This window comes from Pteropus alecto, unplaced genomic scaffold (genome assembly GCF_000325575.1).
Source record: "Pteropus alecto unplaced genomic scaffold, ASM32557v1 scaffold79, whole genome shotgun sequence".
NCBI lineage: Eukaryota > Metazoa > Chordata > Mammalia > Chiroptera > Pteropodidae > Pteropus > Pteropus alecto.
Genome location: NW_006494612.1, coordinates 18,130,617 through 18,157,427, shown reverse-complemented (window position 1 = coordinate 18,157,427; position 26,811 = coordinate 18,130,617). Strand labels below are relative to the sequence as shown.

Below are 26,811 nucleotides of genomic sequence, written 5' to 3'. Positions count from 1 at the left end.
ATCTTTTTATCTCCAATTTTTCAAAGTAATTTAGTTAAAGAAAGCAAAATATAAGGCAGAATTTGCTCCTATTTTTCCACCTGGATGCTATGAAGACACAGATTCAGAGAGGCCCTAAATAGGCTCCCTGCCTTTGGATAATTTGCTATTCGAGGAATCATGGGCTATTCTTCCAAATTTTCTGGGTCAACTTCTCTTAAGGCATCTCTTCCCCACTGTGCTCTCTTAAGCAAAATAAATTTATCTATGTCTATTATACAAAATATTGTCCTTGACAAAAAGAGATATTCTGGATATGCTATGAAAGATCATTTGAAACAATCTGAATGCACAAGAAATTCAGGCTTTTGCACTAATTTTCAGTTCCATTTTTTTTTTTTTTTTTTGCTCTGCCTTTTCTTCTACTCTAGTATATGATCAGATGGTTTCTCTAAATTCTCAGTCTTTCAATAACTAAAATGTATAGTATCTGGAAGACAAATAGAGTTTACAGTTCTAGGTCAAAATGTTTTTCCCCTCCATTTATGTACATCTTAGCCTTAGATCAGAATTCTGTCAGAAAGATCATCTTAAAATAGGCTTTTCTACACTAGCACTTTCCTATCAGTTTTTATAGTATTAGTATTTTATGTACCTTTTCTAAAAATCTATTTTATTAGTTTTTGTTTTTACCTTTTCCATTTCCTACATGTACAATTCCTCTACAGCTCTTCATGGTATTACCTCAACAGTACACCGTGTAGGAACCATACTCTGTGTAATACCATAATGATGGATGCGTATCATTACACATTTGCCTAAACCCATATAATGTACAAAAAGAGTAAATCATTATATAAACCATGAACTTTGATTATGATGTGTCAAGTTAGCTTCATCAGTTGTAGCAAGAGTACTACTCTAGCAGGGGATCCTGATAATGGAGGAGACTATGTGTATGTAGAGGCAGGAGATATATGGAAAATCTCTGTATTTTTCACTCAATTTTACTGTGACCCTAAAACTGTTCTTAAAAAATAAAGGCTTTTTTCCCAATGGCACAACCTCTAAATCACTGATATATAAATATGGTAATGTGCTTTATCAAAGTCCAGTTAAGAGAGTCAAGGAACTAAAGAACTAAGTGGAGTATTTTTACTGCACTAAAAAGTCCTCTGCTCTGCCTGTTCATCCTTCCTCCCTGACAACCTCTGATCTTTTTATTGTTTTCATAGTTTTGCCTTTTCCAAAATGTCATATAGTTGGAATCATAATGTAGCCTTTTCAGAATGGCTTCTTTCACTTAATAACATGAATTAAAGTTCTTCCATGTCTTTTTGTGACTTGATAGCTTGTTTCTTTTTAGGAATGAATAATATTCCATTATCGATAAACTTGCTATAAGCATCCATGTGCAGGTTTTAGTATGAACATAAGGAACATAACTTTTAAAGTTATAAAATGTATTGATTTTTTTCAATTTTACAAATATCACATAATCTTGTAGAAAATTAGAAAATGGAAGAAAATACAGAGAAGTAAATTAAAGCTCTCTATAATCTCATTACATTTCCTTCCATTATTTTCCAGTACATTGTACACACAAATAGACATGTATTTTAATATAATGGGAAGCAGGCTTATTTCTGAGGATTTGCCTATGTTATTAAATATTATTTAAAAAGTGGCTTTCATTTTTTATATTATAGTTCCTCATATAGATATATCATAATGTATTAAAACCATCCTGAATATGGTCATTTTATGCAATTTGTACTACAATGAGCAGCCTTTTAACTGAAGTTGCATCTGTATTTCTGATTATCAAAGTATTTCCATATACATGAAATTATGACTTCAGAAGTAAAAATGTTTTGAAAGATTTTGAAGCATATTGCCAAATCACATTCCATAAATACTCTGCTAATTTACATCTCCACCCCACTAGGAACTAAGGAACTAATGAGAGAGTCAATCTGGTTTTCCGAAGCTGTTACTTAACTGTCCATCCCTTCTCGCTCCCATTTTTAAAAAAATTAACAGCTTTATTGAACTTAATTTATATAGCATAAAATTCAGCTTTTTAAAGTATATAATTCAATAATTTTTAGTATTTCTGACTCAGTTTTTAAGCAATATGAACTTGAAAACCTTCAGGATCCTAGGAAATGGCAGGGCCTGACATAAGGTGGCAGAAAGTTGTAGTCAGCAGTGCTCTAGAGTGAGGTGTCTGCACCTACCGAGTCATACAAAAGAAGCATTGTTCTTGTAAGAGTGTTTGTTTTCACTCTTATTTAACACCATTCTATAATTTTGAGTAAGTAGATATGACTAGAAACAAATGAGTTCAAAAGATTTTAGAAATGAGGTGATAATCATTATTTGCAGTAAGATTATCCAGAAAAACCAATGGAATCAAATGAAACAAAAATTTAAGATTTGTTAGAATAAATAATGAGTTTAGTAAGATGACCTGATAAAAAAATATATGAAATATATAAGAAAATATATAGAGTATATAAATAAAAAATACACATAAACAAATATATATTTATATATATAGAATATATGTAGCCATAACTTTTCATTTATAACCATTTAGAATATAAAAATATATTGTTAAATTGCAATAAAAAAGCACAGAGCTAGGCTTAACAGAAATATTGTAAAACTTTAACTCATTTATTTTCTTATTTACTTAAACATATTATAAGAGCTTACTTATTTATTAAGAATTAACACAAACATTTTAAATTGCATTGAATCAGAAAACTGAATATTGTATAGATATATATCAATCGTACATAAATTAATTTGAGAGATTAACACAATGATAAACCTAATTCCCATATTGTAATCATAATTATTATTATATTGGCTCTTTGAAAGGAATTCTAAAGTTCATTTACAAGAATAACAAGTGAATGTATTCAAGCAAAGATTTAAAAAACGGAATAATAAGGGAGTACTTGTCCTGTCAATATTAAAACTTATTACAGAGTTAGAATAAATTATATCGAATGTTACAGAAAATCAAAAGCTGAATTGATAATAATAATAGTGATGCTCCATAACTTTTCATTTATAACCATTTAGAATATAAAAATATATTGTTAAATTGCAATAAAAAAGCACAGAGCTAGGCTTAACAGAAATATTGTAAAACTTTAACTCATTTATTTTCTTATTTACTTAAATATATTATAAGAGCTTACTTATTTATTAAGAATTAACAAAAATACATTTTAAATGCTTGAATCAGAAAACTGAATATTGTATAGATATATATCAATCGTACATAAATTAATTTGAGAGATTAACACAATGATAAACCTAATTCCCATATTGTAATCATAATTATTATTATATTGGCTCTTTGAAAGGAATTCTAAAGTTCATTTACAAGAATAACAAGTGAATGTATTCAAGCAAAGATTTAAAAAACGGAATAATAAGGGAGTACTTGTCCTGTCAATATTAAAACTTATTACAGAGTTAGAATAAATTATACTGAATGTTACAGAAAATCAAAAGCTGAATTGATAATAATAATAGTGATGCTAGTTGTTATAGAAACATTAGAGCAATGCTTTGAGTTTGACTCAAGTGCTCCTGAACTTAAGCTTTCATTTATAGCTCTGAAGCAGACCTTAATATAAACTATTATTTTCTGTTTTATAAAGTTGGTACAACACATCTGGGTTTAAAGGAAGAATTATTTAGTAAGACATTATAGTATAGTTATCAATTTAGAAAAGAGTAGATGAAATTGGATCATCAGGCTTATACCACATCGCAAAGGAAATTCGTAGCAGAAGAAAAAGTTACATTTTAAGTAAAACTATTTTTGTTTGTATTTAAAACAACTTTGAGATTTTAAATATAATTAAAAAACATAAAAAATCAATATATTTAATTGCATAAAATGAAACTTTCTGTACATCAGAAAAGTAAAAACAGGAAGAAAATTTTAACAGTAAAATGACACAATTTGAAAAAGGCTAGATATCTCTAAAATGAAAACAAAAAAAATTAATTAAATAGTCTCGAACACTAACTGGGAAATAGATAAAGAACAGAAGAAATTTAGGTGGCTTGTTATCACACAGAAATTAGTTTGGATTCATTAATGTAAATTAAAATGATAATGACAACTTTTCCACATATTTATTAGCTAAACTTTTATGATTATAATAAAGTCGAAAAAGATATTGTCAAGTGGTCACTGTCAAATCCAACTGAAGAGTATATAGAATGTTATAACTTTTCTGAAAATAAATTTGACATATTTCAAGAGCCATCTGCCAGGCATTTGGCAAATATTTATTTTGTGCATGCACAGAGGTAACAAGTGATGACAAATAAACTTATGTCTTAGTCCCTGCCTTCCTGAAACCAGTATTCTGCTGAGAAAAGGGACTTTTACTTAGAGGTTCCACATATTAGAATAAATTCTAAGGAAATGACCATCTTAAAATTATTTATACTAGAAAAGTCATAGAATCAATTTAAATGCCCAATCTGTGGGGAAAAAATAAGTTATGATACATCTCTTACAACATATTGTACAGCTATTAAAAATCATACTTGTCAAAAGTAATTTTAAACATGAGATTTAATCATGGTTTAATGTTAAATGAAACAAGTGGTATCAAATGAATGTATATGATATAATTTTAAAGCGTTTCTATTTCTGTGTAGGTATATGTCAAAATTGGAAAAAATGCCGAATTTTAAAAGACTGGGTGACCCCCTTGATGTATATTTTGTGCCTGAGTTTATTAATTTTCTTATCAATAAAGTTGGGAAAATATAAATACTATTTATTTCTTAAAATTCTTCCAAGAGTTAAATAAGTAAAATGAGGTGACCATTAAGTGCTTACTACAAACTCTGGCCTATAGAAAGTACTCAGTGATTTTAATTCTTTTTATTTTTATTTTTCTTATTATCTTTAAAAAATTTAATTCATGAGACTCAACATGGGTAGGCCTCTAATGTTCTTATTTCAGCCCTATCTTCCTTATTATGAAAGTAAATTCTTCAGTCTTTTAGGAGCAGTTGGTCTATGATTCTTAGTTTTTGATGGTGTGTAAAGCTTTCATCTTTTTCCATCATATTCTGCGTGGTTTTGCAAATACTTTAATGAGAAATCAAGACTGTCGTGTCTAGGCTGCTAAACAGGTGATATGTAAACCCTTCTCGATGAGATACAAATCGTATAAAATGGCCACTCATTTATCTTCAGTACCTAAAGTACTCAACAATAGCAAGTCCAGTGTCTCTGGTTTTTCCGACGAGCTCCCGTCTGAGCCAATTTCAGAATAGTCCGAGACGGTTCCACAGGCATTACCTGTGCCAGACACCCCAGTGCTCTAAGGAAACTCATCATCCTAAAACTGCTCAGGAACCCTTGCTGACCAGGTACTGGGTCATATTGGTATGGAGTCCAGCAAGCTGCTTTCCAAAACAAATCCATGGGCATCATGGTGGGCTAGCTAGTTGAAGAGCAACTGATTATAGGCGGGATTTTCAAATTCATGTTATTTGAGTTAGTTTTGTGTTGTTTAATAATATGGAATCGAAAGGATATCTTTAAGAAGAAAACGTTCCTTTTTGTATGCTGGTGAATTTAAAAAATATTTCAGTTTTCTTTATTGTGCAAATTAAATCTATATAAATCATAAGCTCTGAAATTCATTTAGAACTTATGCCTATATTGAAAAATTATATCTCTTCCTAATTTAAATTTAATGTGAACTAATTTTTAATTGTTTTTGTATAACCATGGGTAATATATTTTTTGAACACTGCATGGAAAAAATCAGCAAATAAGTCAGACAAAGCACATTAAAAGAAACGCTGTAGCATATGTGACAGTTATAGAAGAATTGCTGCTGTTTTCACCCTTCACACCAGAATAATTTTTTCAATATTTATCTCCCATGTGTAGAGGGGGAAACATATGGGGCTTTACGTAATCATAAGCATAAACAGGTGGCTACTTAGGTACATTTAATTTTCAGGCAACATCAATACTGAACAACGCCATCAGCACCACATGGCTCCCAAACTCTTTCCACTAACATTCCATTAGCAAAATTAAGATCATTAAAATAGAAGGAGGGATACTCCTCCCTCAGTTGGCCTCAACTACCTTTCAGAGCCATGCATAAACACATTTTTGAAAATGTCTTGGCATTTTATTGTTTCTTTTGTTCAAGGGAACTTCAACAACTGTGTATAATGTATACCTTGTTAATAACTACAAGCAGAACAATATTTTTATTTAAGAAGTGCTTACGTCTCCCAATAATCTGCTTATTATGGACATAAAATTATGGTGGTTAAATTCTAAGCAATTTATCAAAACATGGGATCAGACAAATTCTTCAAAGCAAACTGGAAATGTTTTCCCAAAGGCATTCCACCTACAGAGGTCACCTGAAGCTCATTTCCATATTCAAACACTCTGGCAAAATCCGTGGAAGTTATTATTGCTAGGAGTTTTTGCTCAATCTGTGTCAGATGATGAATTGTGATTCTACATATTTTGTCTCATCTATTTTGATCTGGTCTGGAATACCTAGTTTGTCCTCTTTGACACTATAAATATTAATTTCTCTGACCTTATAATCATCCTACAATGGCTTAGGAGAATTAATAAAAAAATCAGGAGAAATAACCATTATTTTTTGTTTTTTGCTTTTTTGGTGCATGCCAAATATGAAGTGTTATCTATGTATGTTGTAGGTATTAACTTATTTAATCATCACAATTATTTTATGAGGTAGATGATATAATTTTCTCCATTTTACAGTAAAGGAAATTATAGCTCTGAGAGTTTAAGTTCTCAGGTTTACACAGTGAGGAAAGGGCTGAGGCCTGAATTAAGCCTCGGCTGTCTGAATCAATGATTGACACTTTTACCCCTTACACTTTACAGCTGAGATAGCTGTGTGTCACTGGCCCTGAAAATTCCATTGCCCAAAGTCACCAAGGGCCAGGAATAGTAAATGTGGGGTATTTTGAAGATCTTTCTAACAAAGTCTAGTGGGAGATTTGGTGTGACTAAGGTTTTGTAAGGTTTCTTTCCAGTCCTGATGCCTCTGTGAGTCTTCCCATAACCCAAGGGGCAGTGCTCTGCAGAACAAGTCCAGGGAGTTGTGATCTTACCAAAGTTTATGAGAAGAAGAATTTCTCACATTCTTCCTCCTCATCCTAGGTTTATTACTCATTGTCACTGCTTGGGAGAGAGAAAGCTTTAACATGAACAAGTATGTATAACAACTTTATTAATAATCTATGATTATAATGAAGATTCAGGAATAGATATTGAGCTATATCATTTGATTTTAAGACCTAACATTATTAAACTATTTGATAAACATCTCAAATGTGTTAGATATTTCATCGCCACTCCTTCTAAGAAGTTTAAATGTTATTTGAGAAAAGAGGTCTTTTTCTTTTAATGCCGTAATTGACTGAAAGAGGTAAAAATAAATGGATAGGTTATATTATTTATCCTTTTTGTTTCCAGGTAAAAGTTCTTAAAAACTCTAATAGCTATTATAGACAATTCCAACTTTATTTTAAATGTAGAGACATTAAAACATAGCAATTCTACATCTTCCCTTAGTCTCATCTAACATTTAACAAACTTGATCATCATCTTGGATATCTCTTCTCCCTTCCCAAATATTCAATTAAATTACTATGCAAAATTTTCTTATTACGAATGTTGACTTCTTTCATATTCTTTGTTTCTGCTCTTGGAGACTTTTCTACAGAGATTACTGGCATCATTCATTAGTCGATGATGTTCAATAATCCAATAATTGACTCTGAGAAATCTGGAGAATTCTCTCACAGTTTGAACATTATTATTGTGTATTTCAATACTTTGCTCAAGGATTTTGAGTTTTTGCTTTGTTAGGATATTTCATGTACATAATTTTAATCTGAATCTGAATCTGAAGTTCAATAGAGATGCTTGAGCTAGAATTTCTAGTGGAAATGTTGGATTTAGGGTAGTCTTGAAGATAATTTTGCAGGATATGCTGACCTAAGAATTGCCGTGGGAATGTAACACAGTGGTAGAAAAGCCACAAGAAGCATGTGAGATGAGAAATCTATAGAGGCAAGAATAAAATAACAAGGTTTAGAAATTTGATTGCAGAACAAACAGTGCAGTTTAAAAGGAAGAAGCACATACAAAAATAAATGAGACATACTTTGCTTTATTGGCAGAGAGACAAGACACATGATCAGAAATATGCAGCAGTCATTTGTCTCCAAATCTTTACATATCTCAGTGCATTAGAAATTTTTGAATATGCATCACAAATATACGTGTATTTATTTAAAATTGTGAATGTGATTTTGATGTATCTTTACCTATATCTCAAGGGCAAGTTTCTTTATAATAATAATGGATATAAATTCATATTTTGATAAATTTGTGTTAAAGAAATTTCAGCTACTTTTCATTTTTCATTAGATTTGAGTGTCATTTTATCTTAATATATGGCTGAAGAAAAGCTTGAGTGGAAATAGAAATGTCAACTCTGCTATTTTTTGTCATTCTAATGTTTATATTAGTTTTAATTTCAATACATGGTTTGCTTGCAGGAAGTGTTTAAAGTCACTTATCCATTTTTTGTGGGTTACTTTATGTAAAAACTATGATAGCATATTCTAGAAATCTACTTAAATATGACCAGCTAACCTGCAGCACGCTGACAGTACATGAACTAGTATGTGCAGCACTGTCAAAGCCTTCACTTTGTATAGTTCTCAGGGCTCCTCAGAGGCCTTACCTATACCTACAGGCATGTGGCCATCTGACATATGAACAGGTGAGACAAGTGCCCTCGATGTCTGAAAGATCAGCAAAGTTCACCATCTTATGTCTTCAGATTTTAAAAACTTTGTCTTTCTGCATCCAAAAGCAGGGTAAACACCCACCTCAGACCCATCCCCGTAAGCTAATAAAAATCTGGATAAGCAATATATGATTTGCGATAATAATAAAAGGTTGAAATGAGTAACTCTGTGATGAACTCCTTGAGCTTTAGAGACACAAAAACATACTGTGTTTCTTATGAACTATGTGATGCTAGAGAATTTATGGCATCTCTTCCAACCTTCATGTACCTATCTGTGAAATGTTTGTATTTTATTTCTAGCTACCTCATATTCCTATTTTTATTATTATTATATTTTTCTTTCTTTAATTCCCCCTGCCACTTTCACCTCTGACTCATGGATGTGGCCGTTTCCTTTTAAGAACTGGATCTCTGAAGGTGGGGCATCCCCTCGCACGCGCTTGCGGCGAGCACCCGGGGCCTGGTGCACCAGGGGTTATGGTCCGTTAAGAACTGGATCTCTGAAGGCGGGGCATCCCCTCGCACGCGCTTGGGGCGAGCACCCGGGGCCTGGTGCACTGGGGGTTATGGTCCGTGGCTCCACCTGGGGCACGAACCTAGGACCTTCTGTGTGCAAAGCAGATGTGCTAACCACTACACTATGGAGCTACCCCCTCATATTGATATTTTTAAAACTAAATTATATCATACATATAAGATATGTATGATATACACATTGTAATTTACAAATATTTTAAGATTTCTAATTTTAATGATATGAGAGGAAGATGAGAATTTGTAGGTAAAGTTCATGCTAAGATTCCTTTTTTTCAAAGATAGAGGAAATGTATTTGGTTGCAGCGGGAAAAGCCAGCTAGAGATTAGACTAGGAAAAAAAATTGTGAACTCCTCACAATGATCTTATACTATGTATATTAAATAATATTGTGATACACAGTTGGAAAATTTAATTTTTAAAATTACTCCTTATTTGGGCGGGAATTAATGAGATAGAAAGAGGAAAAAGTAGAAAAAAATCTGATGAGAAGAAATTCTACACACTGAAACAAGAAATTATTCTTGTTCTTCTCACTGGAGGGTTTAAAAAGGCTGATCCATGCAAAGAGAGGGCCAGCTCGTGAGATGCATATACATATTTTGTGAACTGAAATAAACATGTTTTCATAACCAATGTCTTTGTAAGTCATACGTGTAACAGAAAGGCAGCCTGGTGTGGTGGCAAGCGTGTGAGACTTGGATGTCAGAGGTCTGATTTGAGATTCTAGAGCCAGATTGTGAAAATCACAACCACTTTCATATCCCCTAGTAGTATGTATTTTATTGTCCTTAAAAGCTTATTCTGAGAATAAATGATGTATATATAAAAAATCATTCAAATTTGTAAATTTATAAACAAATTTCATTTGTTGCTATTACTATTAGTTACAATGATTGCTGATCATTAAGAATTAGTTAAAAATATAAACTCTCTAAAAATCTAATATTCAGGAACAATATCTTAAAGATTAAATTCAATTGTTGACTAATTTTCAACAGGTCAGTTTATTGCATTTTCTTATAATTTTTGTTTTTTAAGTGACATGCTTTTTGTGAACAATTTCTCCTAATTTAATAATAATATCCATTTTAATAAGTAGCAATTAAATATGGAAACATAAATCTATTTTTTGTTTTTTAACTTACTTTATGAAGGTTACATATTAGCTTAATGTATAATCACTCAGCTCCTATAATGTATTTTGTTTTTCTTTGGAAGGATAACAAGTCATATTTTCCCCAGTAAAAAAAAAAAACTACTATACTCTTCATGAAAAAGATAGAGTAAATATTGGTCAAATTTAAACCTGATCAGTCCTTTCACAATAAAGTAAAATACTTTATTGTGGAATTGAAGTTCCTTTATGACATCACATATGTGTGTGTGTGAATATATTTGACATCTATCTACACATATCTATCTATCTATCTATCTATCTATCTATCTATCTATCTATCTATCTATCTATTTATCATCTAGCTAGCTAACTATCTATCATCTATCATTTATTATATATATATATAAGCTTGTCTTAGTTTATGTGATATTAACTGGCTATTTATAAGAAGGGAATTTGGATATAGTAGTATATGAAAAAATAAGTTACTCAGATATTTTTTCTGTGCTCTGCCACTTAGTATGCTAAACTGTATACTTAATCATTTTCTAAGGGAAAACACACAGATTTATAGATAGATTTTTCTTGAAATAGAGACACCCAACAAGACAGTTCTGAAGTGCGTAATTAACTTGAAATAATGGTGGCCCTTAGAGTTTCGGGATTTTTTTTTACTTCATAACACTTTAGATTTGTCATTACCTTAGGTGAACTCAATTCCCCAGGAAAGAACATGCTGAATTAATTTTCTGCAACTTACATCATCAATACAGCTAGGATAGGAAAAAAAAAGTCTTTACCATTTATGAGATTCTGGGCAGCTATTTTTTTAAACTTATGTCACAAAAACTGATGAATTTGCTATACCCTGACAGTGATTATGGACTCTTAGAAATAAATCTTTACACAGATAAATGAGAGTAAACGTGTGTGTGCGTGAAGGTGTGTGCGCACATGCGCGTGCACACACACAAATTTATTTACTTTGAAGAGTTCAAGAATACTATTTTATTGGATTTTCTCTGATACAAGATGTAATGAAATAAGGTCTTTCAAAATAAATATTTCTTTGCCTTGCTGTCTTAAGTATACTGTAATGCAATGGATGAACACTATTCAATCTCTAAAGGTTTTCAGGACAGATTGCACATGTTACCTTACTCATTCCTTGCCAGGATTTCATCGCCTACATTTTTTCAGGAATTTTATAGCTAAAAATAACCAAAAAATCTTATATTTTTCATTTGAGCAAAAGTCTGTTACAAAAATAACTAACCATAAGTCTTTGTACAGTAAAGTAAAATATACCTAATAAGCATTATAACTTGGTTAATAATGTTTGATATATAGATAAATTTGGTTGAAATATATATGTTTAGTAAACTAATAAATGACTTTTCTAAGCTATATCATTCCAGTAAGATTTTTTAAAAATATACTGTCTTTTAAGTACATGGTAGTATATAATATTATCATTAATTTGGGGTTAAGAAAGCAATTCTATAATTTTTCTTAATTCTTGTTTTCTCTGGAATATTAAAACTTATCCAACAAATAAATTTCTGAAAGTGCTACAAAGCAGATGTGCCCATAAAATAAAAGGAAAATAATTCAAAGAGAACTGAACTTAAACACTTAAGCATACAAGCAGAAAAAGATATATCATAGATAGTAAAAATTCATTGTATTATTGACTATTTCAATGGCATTAGAGGAAAAAAATTAATTAGTGAAAATGATAAGATTAGAGAAGTAATGAGAAGAAAGAATGATATGTAATCAAGAGTTTTCAGTTTAGAAATACCTAACCTGGCATTTTCCAAGGAGAGTTATGTGGAGCACTAAAATATCATGATGTATTATGTTGTGATTTATTAATGGATGTTTTCCCAAGAGTACTTTAATCAAAGAAATTTAAAAATTTTTGCATGTTATAGTCCCTTTGTACGAGTCATAGTATATCTAAAATTTCTGAGAAATCTTAAATTAATTGGAAATATGTAGATATTTTTCATTGGGGTAAAATGTACATAACATAAAATTTACCATATTTAAGTATACAAATCCGTGTTTCTAAGTACAGATAATAATGTTGTACAACCAGCACCACTATCTAATTCTACATATAATGTTTTGCAATTATTAATTTATCCATGAAACAGTTCCCTTCTGTAATATCTTTTAATTTTGATATGTCCAGAGATTATATTTATAGAAACATGATCTAATCCAATCCTCTCATTTAAAAAATAAAAATAAAAAATGTGATCTTAAGAGAATCAATGCCCTGTTCAAGATCACACAGTGTCTCATACAGAGTTCCCATTTTCAAGAACAGGGCCTTTTCTCTTTCAAGGTATTATTTTTCCTGTCTCTACTTATGTTGCCTAGGTCTGATGATCTAGTAATCTACAGATGATACATTAATATTTTGCCTAGAAAAATGCAGAATTAAAATAAGTATTTCTCAAGATCCATTCATGTCACAAATGTCAGTATTTCATCTTTTCTTATGGCTGAGTAGTATTCCATTATATATGAAAATATTATGCTAAGCAAAATAAGTCAGATCAAAAAAATCAAGAACCGTATGATTTCACTCATATGTGGGGTATAAAACTGAAAGCAGCAAGCAAATAAAACAAACAAAAACTCATAGACAATAGTATGGTGATTACCAGAGGGAAAAACAGGTGGCAGGGAGGTAGAAAAGGGTAAAGAGTATTAAATATATTAACTTTGGGTGGTGAACAAACAATAAATCTACAGATGGTGTATTATAGAATTGTACACTTGAAACCTATATAATTGTATTAACCAATGTCACCCCAATAAATTTAATTTAAAAAAACAAGTATTTCTGGTCTTTAAAAAGGTGCATTATTTTCAAAAGCGACATCGTACTTGTCTTATAACCCCCTCATTGTGATTTTAGTTTGAGAACTTTGATTGTAAGAACTCTCTGTAATTTACACACTTCTGTTCTTAGGTCTTTTCAAGATTGTGGCTGATAAAACTCCATACCTTACCATGGAAGAAATTACAAGGACCACCCACATTGGATCAAGTAGACTGGGGCATCCTTGCTTCTATCATCAGAAGGATATAAAAGTAGAGAATCTCATTGTAAAGCAGGGTGAGCAAATCATGCTCAACTCAGTTGAAGAGATAGATGGAGAAATATTGGTGAACTGTGGAGTGGTAAGGAATCATCAAAACCACTCATTTACTTTGCCTTTGTCACAAGAAGGAGAATTCTATGAGTGTGAAGATGAACATATTTATACCCTAAAGGAGATTGTCGAATGGAAGATCCCCAAGAACCGAACACGAACTGTGAAACTTACAGATTTTTCAAACAAGTGGGATTTAAAGAATCCCTTCCCTAAAGGCTTTTATGGTGCCCTGATTCTCAAGCCTGTTTATGAAATTCAAGGTGTGATGAAATGTAAGTATCCACTAAGAATAATACTGTATGAGCAGGAGCATTGTGGGATTTGGGAGGGAAGACTTTAGAGTTTAAAGAATGGTATTCTGTCCTCCATTTGCCCATTAAGCTCTCTGAGAGTTAGAGACTCCTCTATAAATAAGCAAAGCACATATTTTTTGCAAAGATCAAATTGAATAATGTATATAAACATATAAAGTAAATTATGTGGTACTATCCAAGTGCAAGGTGCTGTAACTGTCTCATAAAGACAGGCTAAAACACTCATTTTATCACTGCTAGTTAAACATGGTCAGAAAAGAGCTACTTTTTAAAATAGTGTGTTTGGTTAGAAAGAGGCTTTCTTGTATGGAGATGGTCAACAAATAGGTTAAAATGCAGTTTTCTTAATGTGTCCCTTACTTCTATTTTTGTGACGACCTTTTTTTTGGCCATCATCATTGGTCATACATCTCCATTAGCTGGAAGTCCCTCTGCCTTAAGAGAAATGGTGTGACAAATTGATTCTCATGTCAGTGTATTTAAATATGTATTCTTCAGAGGATTATGTATTTTAAAGTAAGAATAGCTGGAGAGAACATTGTTACCACAAAGGAATTAATATCTTAAATTTTCAAGATTAGGCACATAATCAGGGCAAGTTTGGAGAAAAGAGTTCTGAATCTGCAGTCAAAAGTCCTGGATTTTAACTCTGGATTGATAACAATAGGTTGTAGCTTTGAGTGAGTCCGTATAAAGGGGATGATGATATCCATTTTGGCTGCCTCTTGGAGTTGTTTTGAGAATGAAATAAGGTTCATTTTGGCACTTTATATAATACACTTGAGAACACAAAGCAGTATATAAAAATATTTGTATTCCTCTCTCAAATTTTATATATCTCTACTCTCATTAATATCGTTGGTCACTTATACAAGCAAGAAAAAATTGACATGAATCTTTCAGTATGTTTTAGAACTACATATTAAATTTTGTTACATACAAATATTTAACCAGGAATTGATTAACTAACATTTGAACTAAAGGTATAGGTAAAGAATCCCACTCAAGTAGTGATTTTTTTAATACTACAAAAAATTGATGCCATGGCATAATTATTTTTAATATGACAAAAATTGAGGTCACAGACAATTGTATTCCTCACATTAGTGTTTTGTTAGCTATTCCAAAATGTGCAATCAAAATTAAAAAATCAAAATTAAGTTTTCCTCAATTTTCATAAATAATAGATAACATTTTATTATTTTAAAGTTTGTTAATTTTCTAAAACCATTGGGATTTCCTGTCATACAGCTGCAAATGAAGGCCAGCCAGCCCAGAACCTAAGTCTATGAACGAGGTGGTTTCAACATTTAATGAATTTAGATTAGGAATCAAGAAAGGCTTCTCTGAGAAATGGCATTTAAACTAAGACCTGAAGAGAGGATGAATAGGCAAGGGAGGAGGGGAGGACTTTGGAGGAAGTGCTAGCAGCTTGTGGTAAAGCAGATAAGCAAGAGATTGGAGCTGCAGTGCACATGGTATGAAGAAAGAGAAGAGAAGGCAGGTTGAGACGATGCCGAATCATGTAATAAGAAAGGTGGAATTAGTCATGGAAGATCTTAAGATATATGTTATGGGGTTAACATTTGTCTAAAGGGCAAATTGTGTTTTTTTCAGCTGAGAGGAACAGGGTCAGAGGCGTATTGAGAGGCAGAGTACTGAAAGATTAATACAATAGTGTTTTCAAAGGTACAGAAAAGACATTTCAAAGGTACAGAAAAGACAGAAAAAGACATTGGTTTTAACAGATATTAAAAAGGTACAACCAGCAGGATTTGGAGGTCTATTGGAAGAGGTAAAAAGTTAACCCAACTCCAAGGCTCCTGGCTTGATCTACTGGCTGAATGGTGGTGCAGTTTATTAAATATAAACATTTACAGAAGAGCAGGGGATTTTAAGAGAATTGCTTAGGTGGACTTAAATATGGTTTCCTGCTAACCAAGATCCCTGAAGAAAGCCTTTGGTTGAGACAAAATCTTTCCCAAAATGTTACAGTCCAATTTTCCTTTAATAATATTAAAATTGAATTTTGATTTTAATTATTTTGCATCTTTAATTTCTTAGAGATTATTTTAAACATTAGTTGTTATTGTATAGCAATTTGGAGACAGATGCTCTCTGAGACTGTTCTGTATGTGCACTGAGTGCAAAACATTCCCTGGAAACAGAGGATGAGTATTCAACATATATTGTCTAATTCTTCAAAACTTTGTTGTTGTAAGCATTTTTCTTCTAAAGTGTAGACTATTTCGTTTTATATTAATTTTGATCTTGTTTTACATTATTCTTTCTTAAATTGAAGATTCAAACTGCCTTAAAGTCAAGGCCATGTTACTAAGTTGCTTTCCAATGGCCTTGAGTGTCAGGCATAGTTCAAACCCTTCTTGGCAGGAGTCCTTTCTTTCTAAAAATGACAGGAAAAAAGAATAGATCTGAGCCAGGGATAGAAAGTTTTGGAGAAACTTTAGGGGAGAAAGTAAGATAAAGAATATTGAGAATTATAGGAAGTTTTGAAATATTAAATTGCTGAAAAGAGAACACAGCAAGTAAATAGAGAAAAGAGGGAATAAAAGGTGTTCTACACCTAGAGCTGTTTTTCAGTATGGTATTAATGAGAAAACTTAGGCTCTATAAACTAGAAAAGCAGCAAAAAGTATTTACATGAAATATTTGTTCCTGGAAATTCTTGGTCATAATCCTCATCGTAGGCCTAAAACCCCTCTAACTCTCACATATATTTAATAACTTTTTAAAAATTATGTCTTTTTAGAAAAAGTTAGAAATAATTCTTCAAGACCTCTAAGTACTGGTCTCAAAAGTCATAGACAAATCTATTTGTGCCTTTCACAGGAAGACAAAATTCATATTAGTGTAGTGAATGAAATGCAAATTATTTGCAAATGAATAATTGAATCAGCTATTTAAAGTTGCTTCAAAAAGCCAGAAGTCTTTATTGTTAAAACTTTTAATGATGTTAAGTTTTGAAATATAGATTGATAATTATTTCTTCCCTAACTAAAATTTTAAGAGTTGGAAAGCTACATCTCTTTTTAGGAGAAAAACTCAGTGCCTTCCAAATTTTGGGGGTACAGTTATTTCTCAGGTATATGACATACTAATTCTCTTACAAGCAGAAAGCTGAAATCATACAAACAGAAAGGTGATATCTGAAAGGCAGTGTATGAATATTGTATAATAGGTGATAAATGGTTAGCAGAAAAAGCACATTGATCTTTTAGTATTCTGAAAGACTATCTATTTTTCTCATTTTATTTTTAAAAATCCAATTTTTATCAAAGTCAAAAAAGTCAAATAGTGGTAAAAATACTTATAACAAAGTTATCAGCAAACACAGTACCCTCAATAATTCCCAAATTTCCCCCACGTTCTGCTATTCTGATGTAACTTCTTTAAATATTCTTTCCTTGCTTTCTTGTGTTTGCATTTGCATTTCCAAATACAGGGATTTTGCTATTTTTCAAGTCATCGACTTCAGACAGTAACTATCTACTCCACATTTGACGATGAAGATTTAATTCTCTTACATTTCTACTTTCCCTCCTCTTTCACATTCTCTCATTATATGATAAGATATAGTTAAGCATTTGTATTTTTTTTATTGTGACAATTTACTACTGAATCAAGTGGTGTATAATGACTATAATTTTATTCCTGCATAACTCTGTTTTTCTGTAACGAAGACCTTATTGTTTCATGCTTGGTTTTTTTCAGTCCTCTCCTAGGTCTTGAATGATTCTCCAACAACTCTATTTTTAAAAAGCTAAATGCAATTTTCCACAGAGACCAAACTGTGAAGAGATCTACCTTTTCTACATTTTTTCTCTTGCAAGTATTCCTCCTGGAACCCTCCATCCTCACGCTCCAAGTTGAATTTGTTGCTCTTTAGACCTACTGCATAGGTGATTGTCTTAGCCAGCTCAGGCTACTATAACAAAAATACCATAACTGGGCGGCTATAAACAACAGAAATTTGTTTCTCATGTTTCTGGAGGATGGAAAGCTGAGAGTAGGGTGTCAGCAAAGTTGAGTTTGGTGAGCAACCTCTTCCTGGTTGCAGACTCATGACTTCTCATTGTATCTTCACATGGTAAAGAACGGACAGGGGAAGCAAGCTCTCTCATAATTCTTATGAAGTCATTAATCTCATTTATGACGACTCTACTCTTATGATTTCATCTAATTTCAATCACCTCCCAAAGGCCCCACCTCCAAATGCCATCATATTAGGGGATAGGGTGTTAAAATATGAATATTAGGGGAACAGAAACGTTTAGTCCATAACAGTGCTGTCCTGGGACATCCATTTACAATCATCCTAGTGGTTCCCCTTTGGCTTGCTTTTGTGTTTACTAGCAATTTCTGAAATCAAATAATTCCTTTCTTGATTTTCTTCTGGTTTTGAGGAGCTCATCTCCTAGTCATTTCCTGAGAAAGGGGCAGAGGTATTAATCAGAGGACCTGCGTATTTGAGAAATCTTTATTCTACACTCACATAAGATTCAAAGTTTGTCTACATATAGAATTCCAAGTTGAAAATAATTTCTTCTCAGAATTTTGAAAGCTTTGTTCACTCATTGTCTAGCTTCCAATTGCCTTTGAGAGATTATTTCATGGCATTCTGAAGTTTCACAGCAATGTGCTTTGTGGTAGGTCTGTTATTTTGTTGTGATGGCAGGTTTCAAAACAGAAATTTAAGTCTTTCATTTCTGGGATAATTTATTTGATAATTTCCTTTTAACCATTTTTTTCCTCTTCTTTCTTTATATAACTTCTAATCTCCTGTTGAAGCTTCCATATTGACCTAGAACTCTTTTCTATTTTATGTCTCCTTATCTTTTCTTTATCTTCAGGAAAAATTCCTTAACTACATTTCCAACCGTTTTAATGATTTTTTAATTTTAGCTATTATATTTTTAATGTCTAAGAGTTATTTCTTACATAATTTTAAAATGTTACCATGTTCTTATTTTAAGACTGCAATATCTTATTTCTCTGAGAACATTTTACAGTTTCTTAAAGTTTTCTACTGTTCTTTGCATTTTATCTGCTTCTCTGGGGCTTTTTTAAAAAAAGTTTTGGTCTGTCATTCTTGTTAAATATTTTTCTCAAACCCTGGTTATTGTTTGCCATTTATTTATACTTACATGTGAGATGCTTTTTTTTTTTTAAAATTAACAAGTGAGGCACTATTTATACACAAGTTTTTTGTTTATGAATTCCAGGTTTCATTTTGCCAGTTTTTTCATTGGCACATTTGCCCACATTCAGATTCTGTGAGTCTTTCCTTTAAGACTTACTCAGTTTGATCTGAGGAATCTTGATGTCTTTTGGGGGTTATGAAACTGCTTTAGCTGAGCGAAGAAGTTGTTGAGAGTTTCACTATTAGACTTACCCAGAGTTAGACTTACCTCCTTTGCTTTCAGTGCCATGCTTTCCCCCTGTTTGCCTATGCCCGGTTTCCGGATTCTGGGACCTTGTATCTACTGTTTCCTGCAGAGACAGAGGTGGAAGGGATGGTCATTTATCTTCCTCAGATTAGAGTTGGAAATCTGGGTTTAAAAACTCTTCAGCATTCAAATAATTTTCTTCTTTTTGCCCCCTAGCTTCTCTTTCACCTTCATAGGAGTCATATGTCTTCAATTTATAAGCCTTTGAGGGGTTCCGTGGAGGCAAAAATGCTGACTTTCCATTAAACTCCTTAGGCACATAGGCTTTCCTTGTTCTATTTTGCCAAATCATTTACCATTCTTTCATGTGAGTTCTGTCTTTATTTAGTTTAAGGATGTGGGTATCTTATACATCCATTAAACTTTTTCCTCTCTTTTCTTTTCTTTTCTTTTTTACATTTGTGGTAAATTTGAGGGAAGAAAGCGTTATAAATCAACATATTTCACCCATAAACTTCACTATTTACTTAAATTAGTCCTCACCCAGAGTTTATCCTGAACTCAATATAATCCTAAAAGGATTGGTTGTCAATATTGCTAAGTAATAAATGTAACTTACAAACTTAATAATTTTAATAAAACAATTTGCAGTAATTTATACAAATATCATAGTCAATTTCTTATGTATTTATGTTTGTCTTCTCAATGCTTGAGATAAAGTAAATGTTAAATATCAAAAAAATCAAATACACAAATGTATGAATGAAGCAACTAAAATAATTGTTTCTGTACATAAATATTGCCCAGTGCAAAGTTTCTATTTAGGTAACAAGTAGATTTTCTCACTTACCATATCCAGATTTGATTTATTACAATGACATATTTATGAATTAATAGCTAAGGAGAATATTTATTCACTTTGTGGCACAAAAGTTGATATCATTTATATTCATATAACAGGTTCAATTTTTATTAGTGATGCTTTTCCTAATGTGTCTATGAAAATACTGTGATTTAACATGATGATTAGAACTAGTGGATGCTCCAGTCAGCTTCCATTTCACATTCTTTCTTTAGGCAGCAATAGAAATAGAAATATCAAACAGCAAGCAGAGGAAAGGATATTTTTTATTATGGATTTATTTATTCTTATACTATCAACTATTAATGTTTTATCAGTCAGCATTTTCCAGAGAAACAGTATGTATAATATTATATGTAGTTAATATTATAAATACATAATTATTAATTAATGTATTTATTTATTACTTATTGACTTAAGGACTTGGCTCATGTAGTTATGGGGACGAATAAGTTTTACATCTGCAGGAGAGGCTGACAGCCTGGAAACTCGGGTTGGAGTTGATGCTGCAGTTTGAGGCAGAATTTCTTCTTCTCTGGGAAACTTCCAGTTGTTGCTCATAAGGCCTTCAACTGATTGGATGAGCCTCAACCGCATTATTGAGGGTAATGTCCTTCACTTAAACTCAACTAGTTTAGATGTTAGCCACAGTTACAAAAGTAACTGGATACTATAGCCCAGTTAAGTTGACACATAAAACTAACCATTACAAACATCAATGGAGAAAACATCTTGAAGTGTATCATCCAGTATAAAAAATGGCTATTCATTTTTCTTAGCTTTTATAAACTGAATGAAAATGGAAAAAACAGAACAGTGTTACAAATAAACCAATATAGAAATCCATTATATTCTTTTTAAATGACTCTTGATTTCTCGATGAGGATCATGATGGTTTTTTTTCTGCTACAAATGTTAGAGAGCAATCCAAAAGGCACTTTTTCTATTTATAAATACAAACAGCAGTGGAACAGAGCACCATCTAACAAAATGGAGATTTACAGTATAGCATTTCTTAAGTTGAAATAAAGCTAAATAAATAGAAAAAAATAATTTGAAGAATATTCATAAAGAAAATTGAGACCAAATGATGAACTACAAAGCATATTTCAATGTAAAAGTCTAAAATAAAGCAGAGCTCAGAAATTATTACTGTATCTAATAATCACCATGAAGAGTATAATGTGATGCAAAAATGTGAAACAACAATTCACTGGGTAATTGAGAGCTAGAGATGAAATTCATGAAAGCAGTTTTGAGAAAAAGAAGTACAATTTTGGAAAGTAAATGACAAATCAAAGAGAAAATGAAAATTTCTGACAAATATGTGAATTACTATTATCGTTAAATAATAATATAAGAGGAACTAGAAACAGAAAAACTGCAGGGCCATAATTTACTTGTTTATAAAAAAATATGTAGAAACAATCACCTTGCCTTTAACACTCAATAAGTTTGCCTTAGTAGATTTCTAACCTTGTCCTACTGATTTAGTTCCAATAACAAAGGATAGGTCCTCATATACTGAGTTGAGACAGAGTATTCCAGAATTAAATATTAACTCTCCAAAGAAACAAATATTGCCCAATGTTACCCAATCTTAAATGTAAATCTAATTTTCTCTTTAAAGATAATGTTTAGTGGAGTTCCCAAAATTCACAGGTAACTCAAAGAGTTGTTACAGTGGGAAATGTAGAAAAGCACCATATTATGATTAACATTAGCCCTAACTGTAATGGGACTTTCCCTGAAAGAATAAGCAGAAAGACAAGGTTTAGTGAAATGACTCAGCAGCATAAAGAGGAAACCAGTACAACCTTTTTAGAAAAAAGAAATGGACTTTTTTTTTTTTTTTTTTTTGAAAGAGCTCCCTTTGGATAACCACAAAGCATACCCAAGCAAGAACAATCCATGTTTGCCAAGAAAGAAAATTTGGGAAGTCTAAACTAAGGTTTAATGAATGAATATACATTATAGTTACTTCGATTTAATTTAAAGCTGGAAAATTTGTAATAAATCCCTTCAGAAATGTCTCTGGTGCTCTAAGTTGCTGCCTTATTATTGCTTTGTCATTTTGAAGTCAAGATAAATTTTGGGGGAAATTTCCTAATTTATCTGACTCTATATAGCTCTTTTTTGGGGGGGGAGTGGTAGTGGAGGAAGGATTACATTTTTCCAACTGTAAGATAACAAATGCTTGTTTAAAGTATATGTAATACACATATAAGACTAGAATTATATATATGAATTGTAAGCAATGGCAATCTAAAGATTATAAAATGATAAAAGATAGTAAATCTTTTATCTTGTTTTTGCTCCCCTCTTATATTTTTACATATTTTTATGAGCATGTAGCTTATTGTTTTATAAGAAAAACAAAACAAAAAAATGTTTATTTCTTTACCTTTCTTTTGGACAAATACTAATATATAATAAAATTTGTCATAAAACTTAGTTAAGCTCATTCTTGTTTAAAAACTTAGGATGTTAATTTCCAAATTATCTGTAATTTTAAACAAATATAAGTTTTTATTTTAACTTTTGCCTATGGAGAACTTAAAATATGCAAAAGTGAAGAGAATAGTATAACAAACCAAATAGGGTTTTATTTTAATGTATTAACAGACATAAGAGCAAAATATGTAAAATCTGAAGTTGATACAAAATAGTTAGGCAGATAGAGTTGTCAGTACACTGGGTGTCCATGGGCTTCACGGCAGTTAGAAGAGAAAGGCAAATGTTCTGATTTCAGCCTCTCTCCCAATCATGCTGTCAAATTAACTTGCCAAATTCCTAATTTAATTTGCTCATGCTTAATCTCAAATATTTTTATTTCCTTTGTCTGGAATTCAAGGGATTAATTCATCTTCATAGTCTTACTTTCCATGGGTCTTCTGTCCAGACCTTGTGTTCTAGGTTAAAATCACGAGGCTGAATTATATGTTAGTCACTGACTATACTCTGTTTTTTATGCTTCCTTATCTTTGATCATGGAGTTCTTACCATCTGTGATATTCTCTTTCTTATTCTATCTTGGCTTGTAATTTCTCCCCATCCTTAAAGACTCATGTTGCGGCCACATCTTTCATAATATCTATCTTTATCTCCATCCTCAAACTAGATGTGTTATTTCTTTCACTCTTTTTCTGGCTACTGTGGCTTTAATTGAGGCTTTTATATGATTCCTTTTTCTCTTCTCTCTTAGCATATCAATTATATTTAAAATTTTTTTGTGGTTGCTGTAGAGTTTGCATTTGTAATCCAAGTACACTTTCAAATAATACTATACCACTTCATGGGTAGTGCAGGTACCTTAAAACAAAGTATTCCCAATTCCTCTCTCCTATCCTTATAACATTACTGTCATTTATTTCATCATTCATGAGATATAATCATACAATATATACATGCTATTATTTTTTTTAAAACTTATCAGTTATGTCAATTAAGAATAGGAAAAATAAAATATTTTATTTTGCCTTCATTTATTTCATCTCTAACACTTATCTCTTTATGTAGACCTGAGTTTATAAACTATATCATTTTTCTTTTCTCCGAAAAACTTCTTTAACATTTCCTGCAAGGCAGGTCTACCCGTAAGAAATTCAATTTTTGTTTATCTGAGAAAATCTTTATTTCTCCTTCATTTTTGTAGGGGAGGTAAATTTGTACTTTTACCCTATTAGGATTTTTATGCTGGGCCTGAGAATTAAACTGACGTTAGACAGATTAAAAGGATAATTAAAAGGAGAAAAGCTTACAAATCTATATAAATTTTACGTGACAGGTTTATGTAAATTTTATTTGGCAGGGGAGCCCTTATAAGGAAATAAAGACCCAAAGAAATGGTGAAACCTACATACTTTTATATTGTGTTTAACGAAGAGAGGAAGTGTGGAAAAGTAACTAAACTATGTGGGGGTGTAAAAGGAAGATAACAATTTTTCGTAACAAGATCTGTTTGTACAGAATTCTCTTGGCTTTGACTCCTTATAGAAGAATGTTTCTTTTCTCCTGGTAGGGGGAGGGCATCTTTCACCTGGGAATTTTTATCTCCTGCTTGCAGAAGAAAGAGGGAAATTAGAATGCCCTTCTTGCATCTGCTATTTTTCAAGGACCTTTAGCTCAAAATAAATCCTTATACCAAAGTGGTATATTTTGGGGTGGCATATTTTACCACTCTTGACTTCTGTAGGATAATTTCACTGGATGCAGAATTCTAGGTTGGTAGGTTTTTTCTTTCAATACTTTAAATGCAGTACTTGCTGTCTCTGTTTTCATGGTTTCTGAGGAGTCGTCCAGTGTAATTCTTATTCTTCCTTTATAGGTAAGATGATTTTTGTTTTCTGGCATCTTCAACTTTTCTCTTTCTTTGATTTTCTATAGTTTGAATATTATATGTTTGAGTGTTGATTTTTTGGTGTTTATCCTGCTTATTATTCTCTAAGTTTCATTAATTTTGAAAAATTCTGAGCTGTCATTAATTTAAATATTGCTTCTATTTTTTTCTCTCTTCTTTTCCTTTTTTAAATATTGCTTCTATTTTTTGGGGGGCAGTCCCATGGTGTATATATTATACCTTATATATTATCCGTATATATTATCCCACAGGTCTTGGATATTCTGTTCTATTTTTTTCTTTTCATTCTTTTTTCTTATGCTTTTCAGTTTGGAAGTCTCTATATTATCTTCAAGCTCACTTATTTTTTTCCTTAGACATGTCCAGTCTACTAATGAATCCATTAGAGTCATTCTTCATTTCTGTTACAATGTTTTTAATTTCTAGCATTTTCTTTTGATTATTTTTTAGAATTTCCACCTATCTACTTATATTGCCCATCTTTTCTTCTATTTTATTCCATTAGAGTCCTTAGGATTTTAAACATATTTTAAATTATCACTCATAAGTTCAAAATCCCTGCCATATCTGAGTCTGGTTTTGATACTTGCTTTGTCTCTGCAGACTATGCTGTCCACCTTTTAACATACCTTGTAAGTTTTGGTCAAGAGCTAGACATGATGTATCAGGAAAAAGAACCAAAGTAAATAAAACTTTAATGTAGGTTTTATGTTTTTCTGGCTAGAAGTTAGGCTGTGTTTACTATTTGCTGTAGCTAGAAGTTTCAGAAGTTAAATTTTATGTAGTGCTCTTGTTTCTTGAATCCCCTATTATTTTTCCCTAGAGACTCTTTCTTAAAAAGAGTCATAAATACCATCTTTTTCATTGTCAGCTCCTGTTATTGTATAAAAGATCTGTTGATATAGTAGGTAAGGTATGGGGACAAGGTAGCATTCTATAATCCTATGATTAGATCTCAGTCTTTTAGTGAACCCCATGCCCCTGGGTTTGAACTTCGCAAGTGCTTCTCAGCTTTCCTCCCCCATGCTACTTTAGTGAGACAGAATGGCTAGCAGGGGCTGGAGTTGGGTAATTCCCTTCCCTCATGTCAGTTAGACTCTTGTAAAAACTCAAGTTGGTTAGAATGTGGTAAATTAATTTTCCTTGAGTGCAGGCCTTTTACAAGAAGAACTTAATGTTCTGGGTATATTTCAAAATGGTTACTTTTCCCCTCTCCCTGCCAAACGCATGAGGGAATTTTTCTCTAATCCTTATCCTGAGAACATGCTGGAGCTTCTGGAAGGAAATTTAGGAAAGCAAGATGGGGGGATCTCCCTAAGCCTGGCCATCCAGAAGTTTTATCTCTCAAACTCCTGCCGGGAGCTTAGTCTCCAGTAACTAGTCAATTACTCTTAAAGTGTTCTTACCAGTTGCTGGCTCCAGCAGTGGTTTCTGCTCCCCATAAGCTGTAACTCTTTGAATTCACCTATCTTTCTAGTTTTTCAGAAGACAGTTTGTGTTGTGACCTCATTTCTCTGATAAATCTAGGAAAAGTTGTTAATTCTCATCTCATGTGCTATTTCCCTGTAATGACCCTTTGTTTAAGACATATGCATCATGATTACTATTATATTTTAAATGTCTGGATTATTATTTTGTAGAAACCAAACAATCAAAATTTTATTGCATGTAATAAGCCATTGAGTAAGAGAAACTACAACCTAAAACGACATGTTTACATGAAATATATAATACCTTCTCTGATTAATAGCAGGAGTTTTAGAAGTAGAAACTTTTCCTTCCCAATGAAATTTTACGTGGAACTTCGCTTGGTAACTGGATCACATTCTTTAATGCTCAGTCGAAACATTATCCTTGCAACTGTTTTTATCCATTCAATTCATTGATTACTTACTCTGTGCCAGCACTATTCTAGACATTGGAATATGTTGATGGACAAAACAATCAAAGACTTCTGTCACTACTGAGCATATATTCCGATCTGGGGAAATAAACAATAAACAATGGACATAATAAATAAGAAAATTATATGAAATGATTGAAAGTGACATGGAAAATAGAGAAACAGTGAAGGGCAAGGAATAGAGATAGTTGCAACTTTAAAGAGAATGTTGTCTTAGTCCATTCCATAACTGTAACAAAATACTGTAAAGTGGGTGTTATAAACAG

The 26,811-nt window shown here is 31.9% G+C and overlaps 1 protein-coding gene across 1 annotated transcript in view; it reads left to right on the top strand.

The window, feature by feature from the left end:
- The window catches only part of THEMIS (thymocyte selection associated), a 164,215-nt gene that overhangs the window by 54,193 nt on the left and 83,211 nt on the right, over positions 1-26,811 (top strand). The window contains exon 3 of the mRNA XM_006926155.1: positions 13,512-13,970. Within this exon, the coding sequence (XP_006926217.1) occupies positions 13,512-13,970 (459 nt within the window). The remainder of the gene's footprint in view (positions 1-13,511; positions 13,971-26,811) is intronic.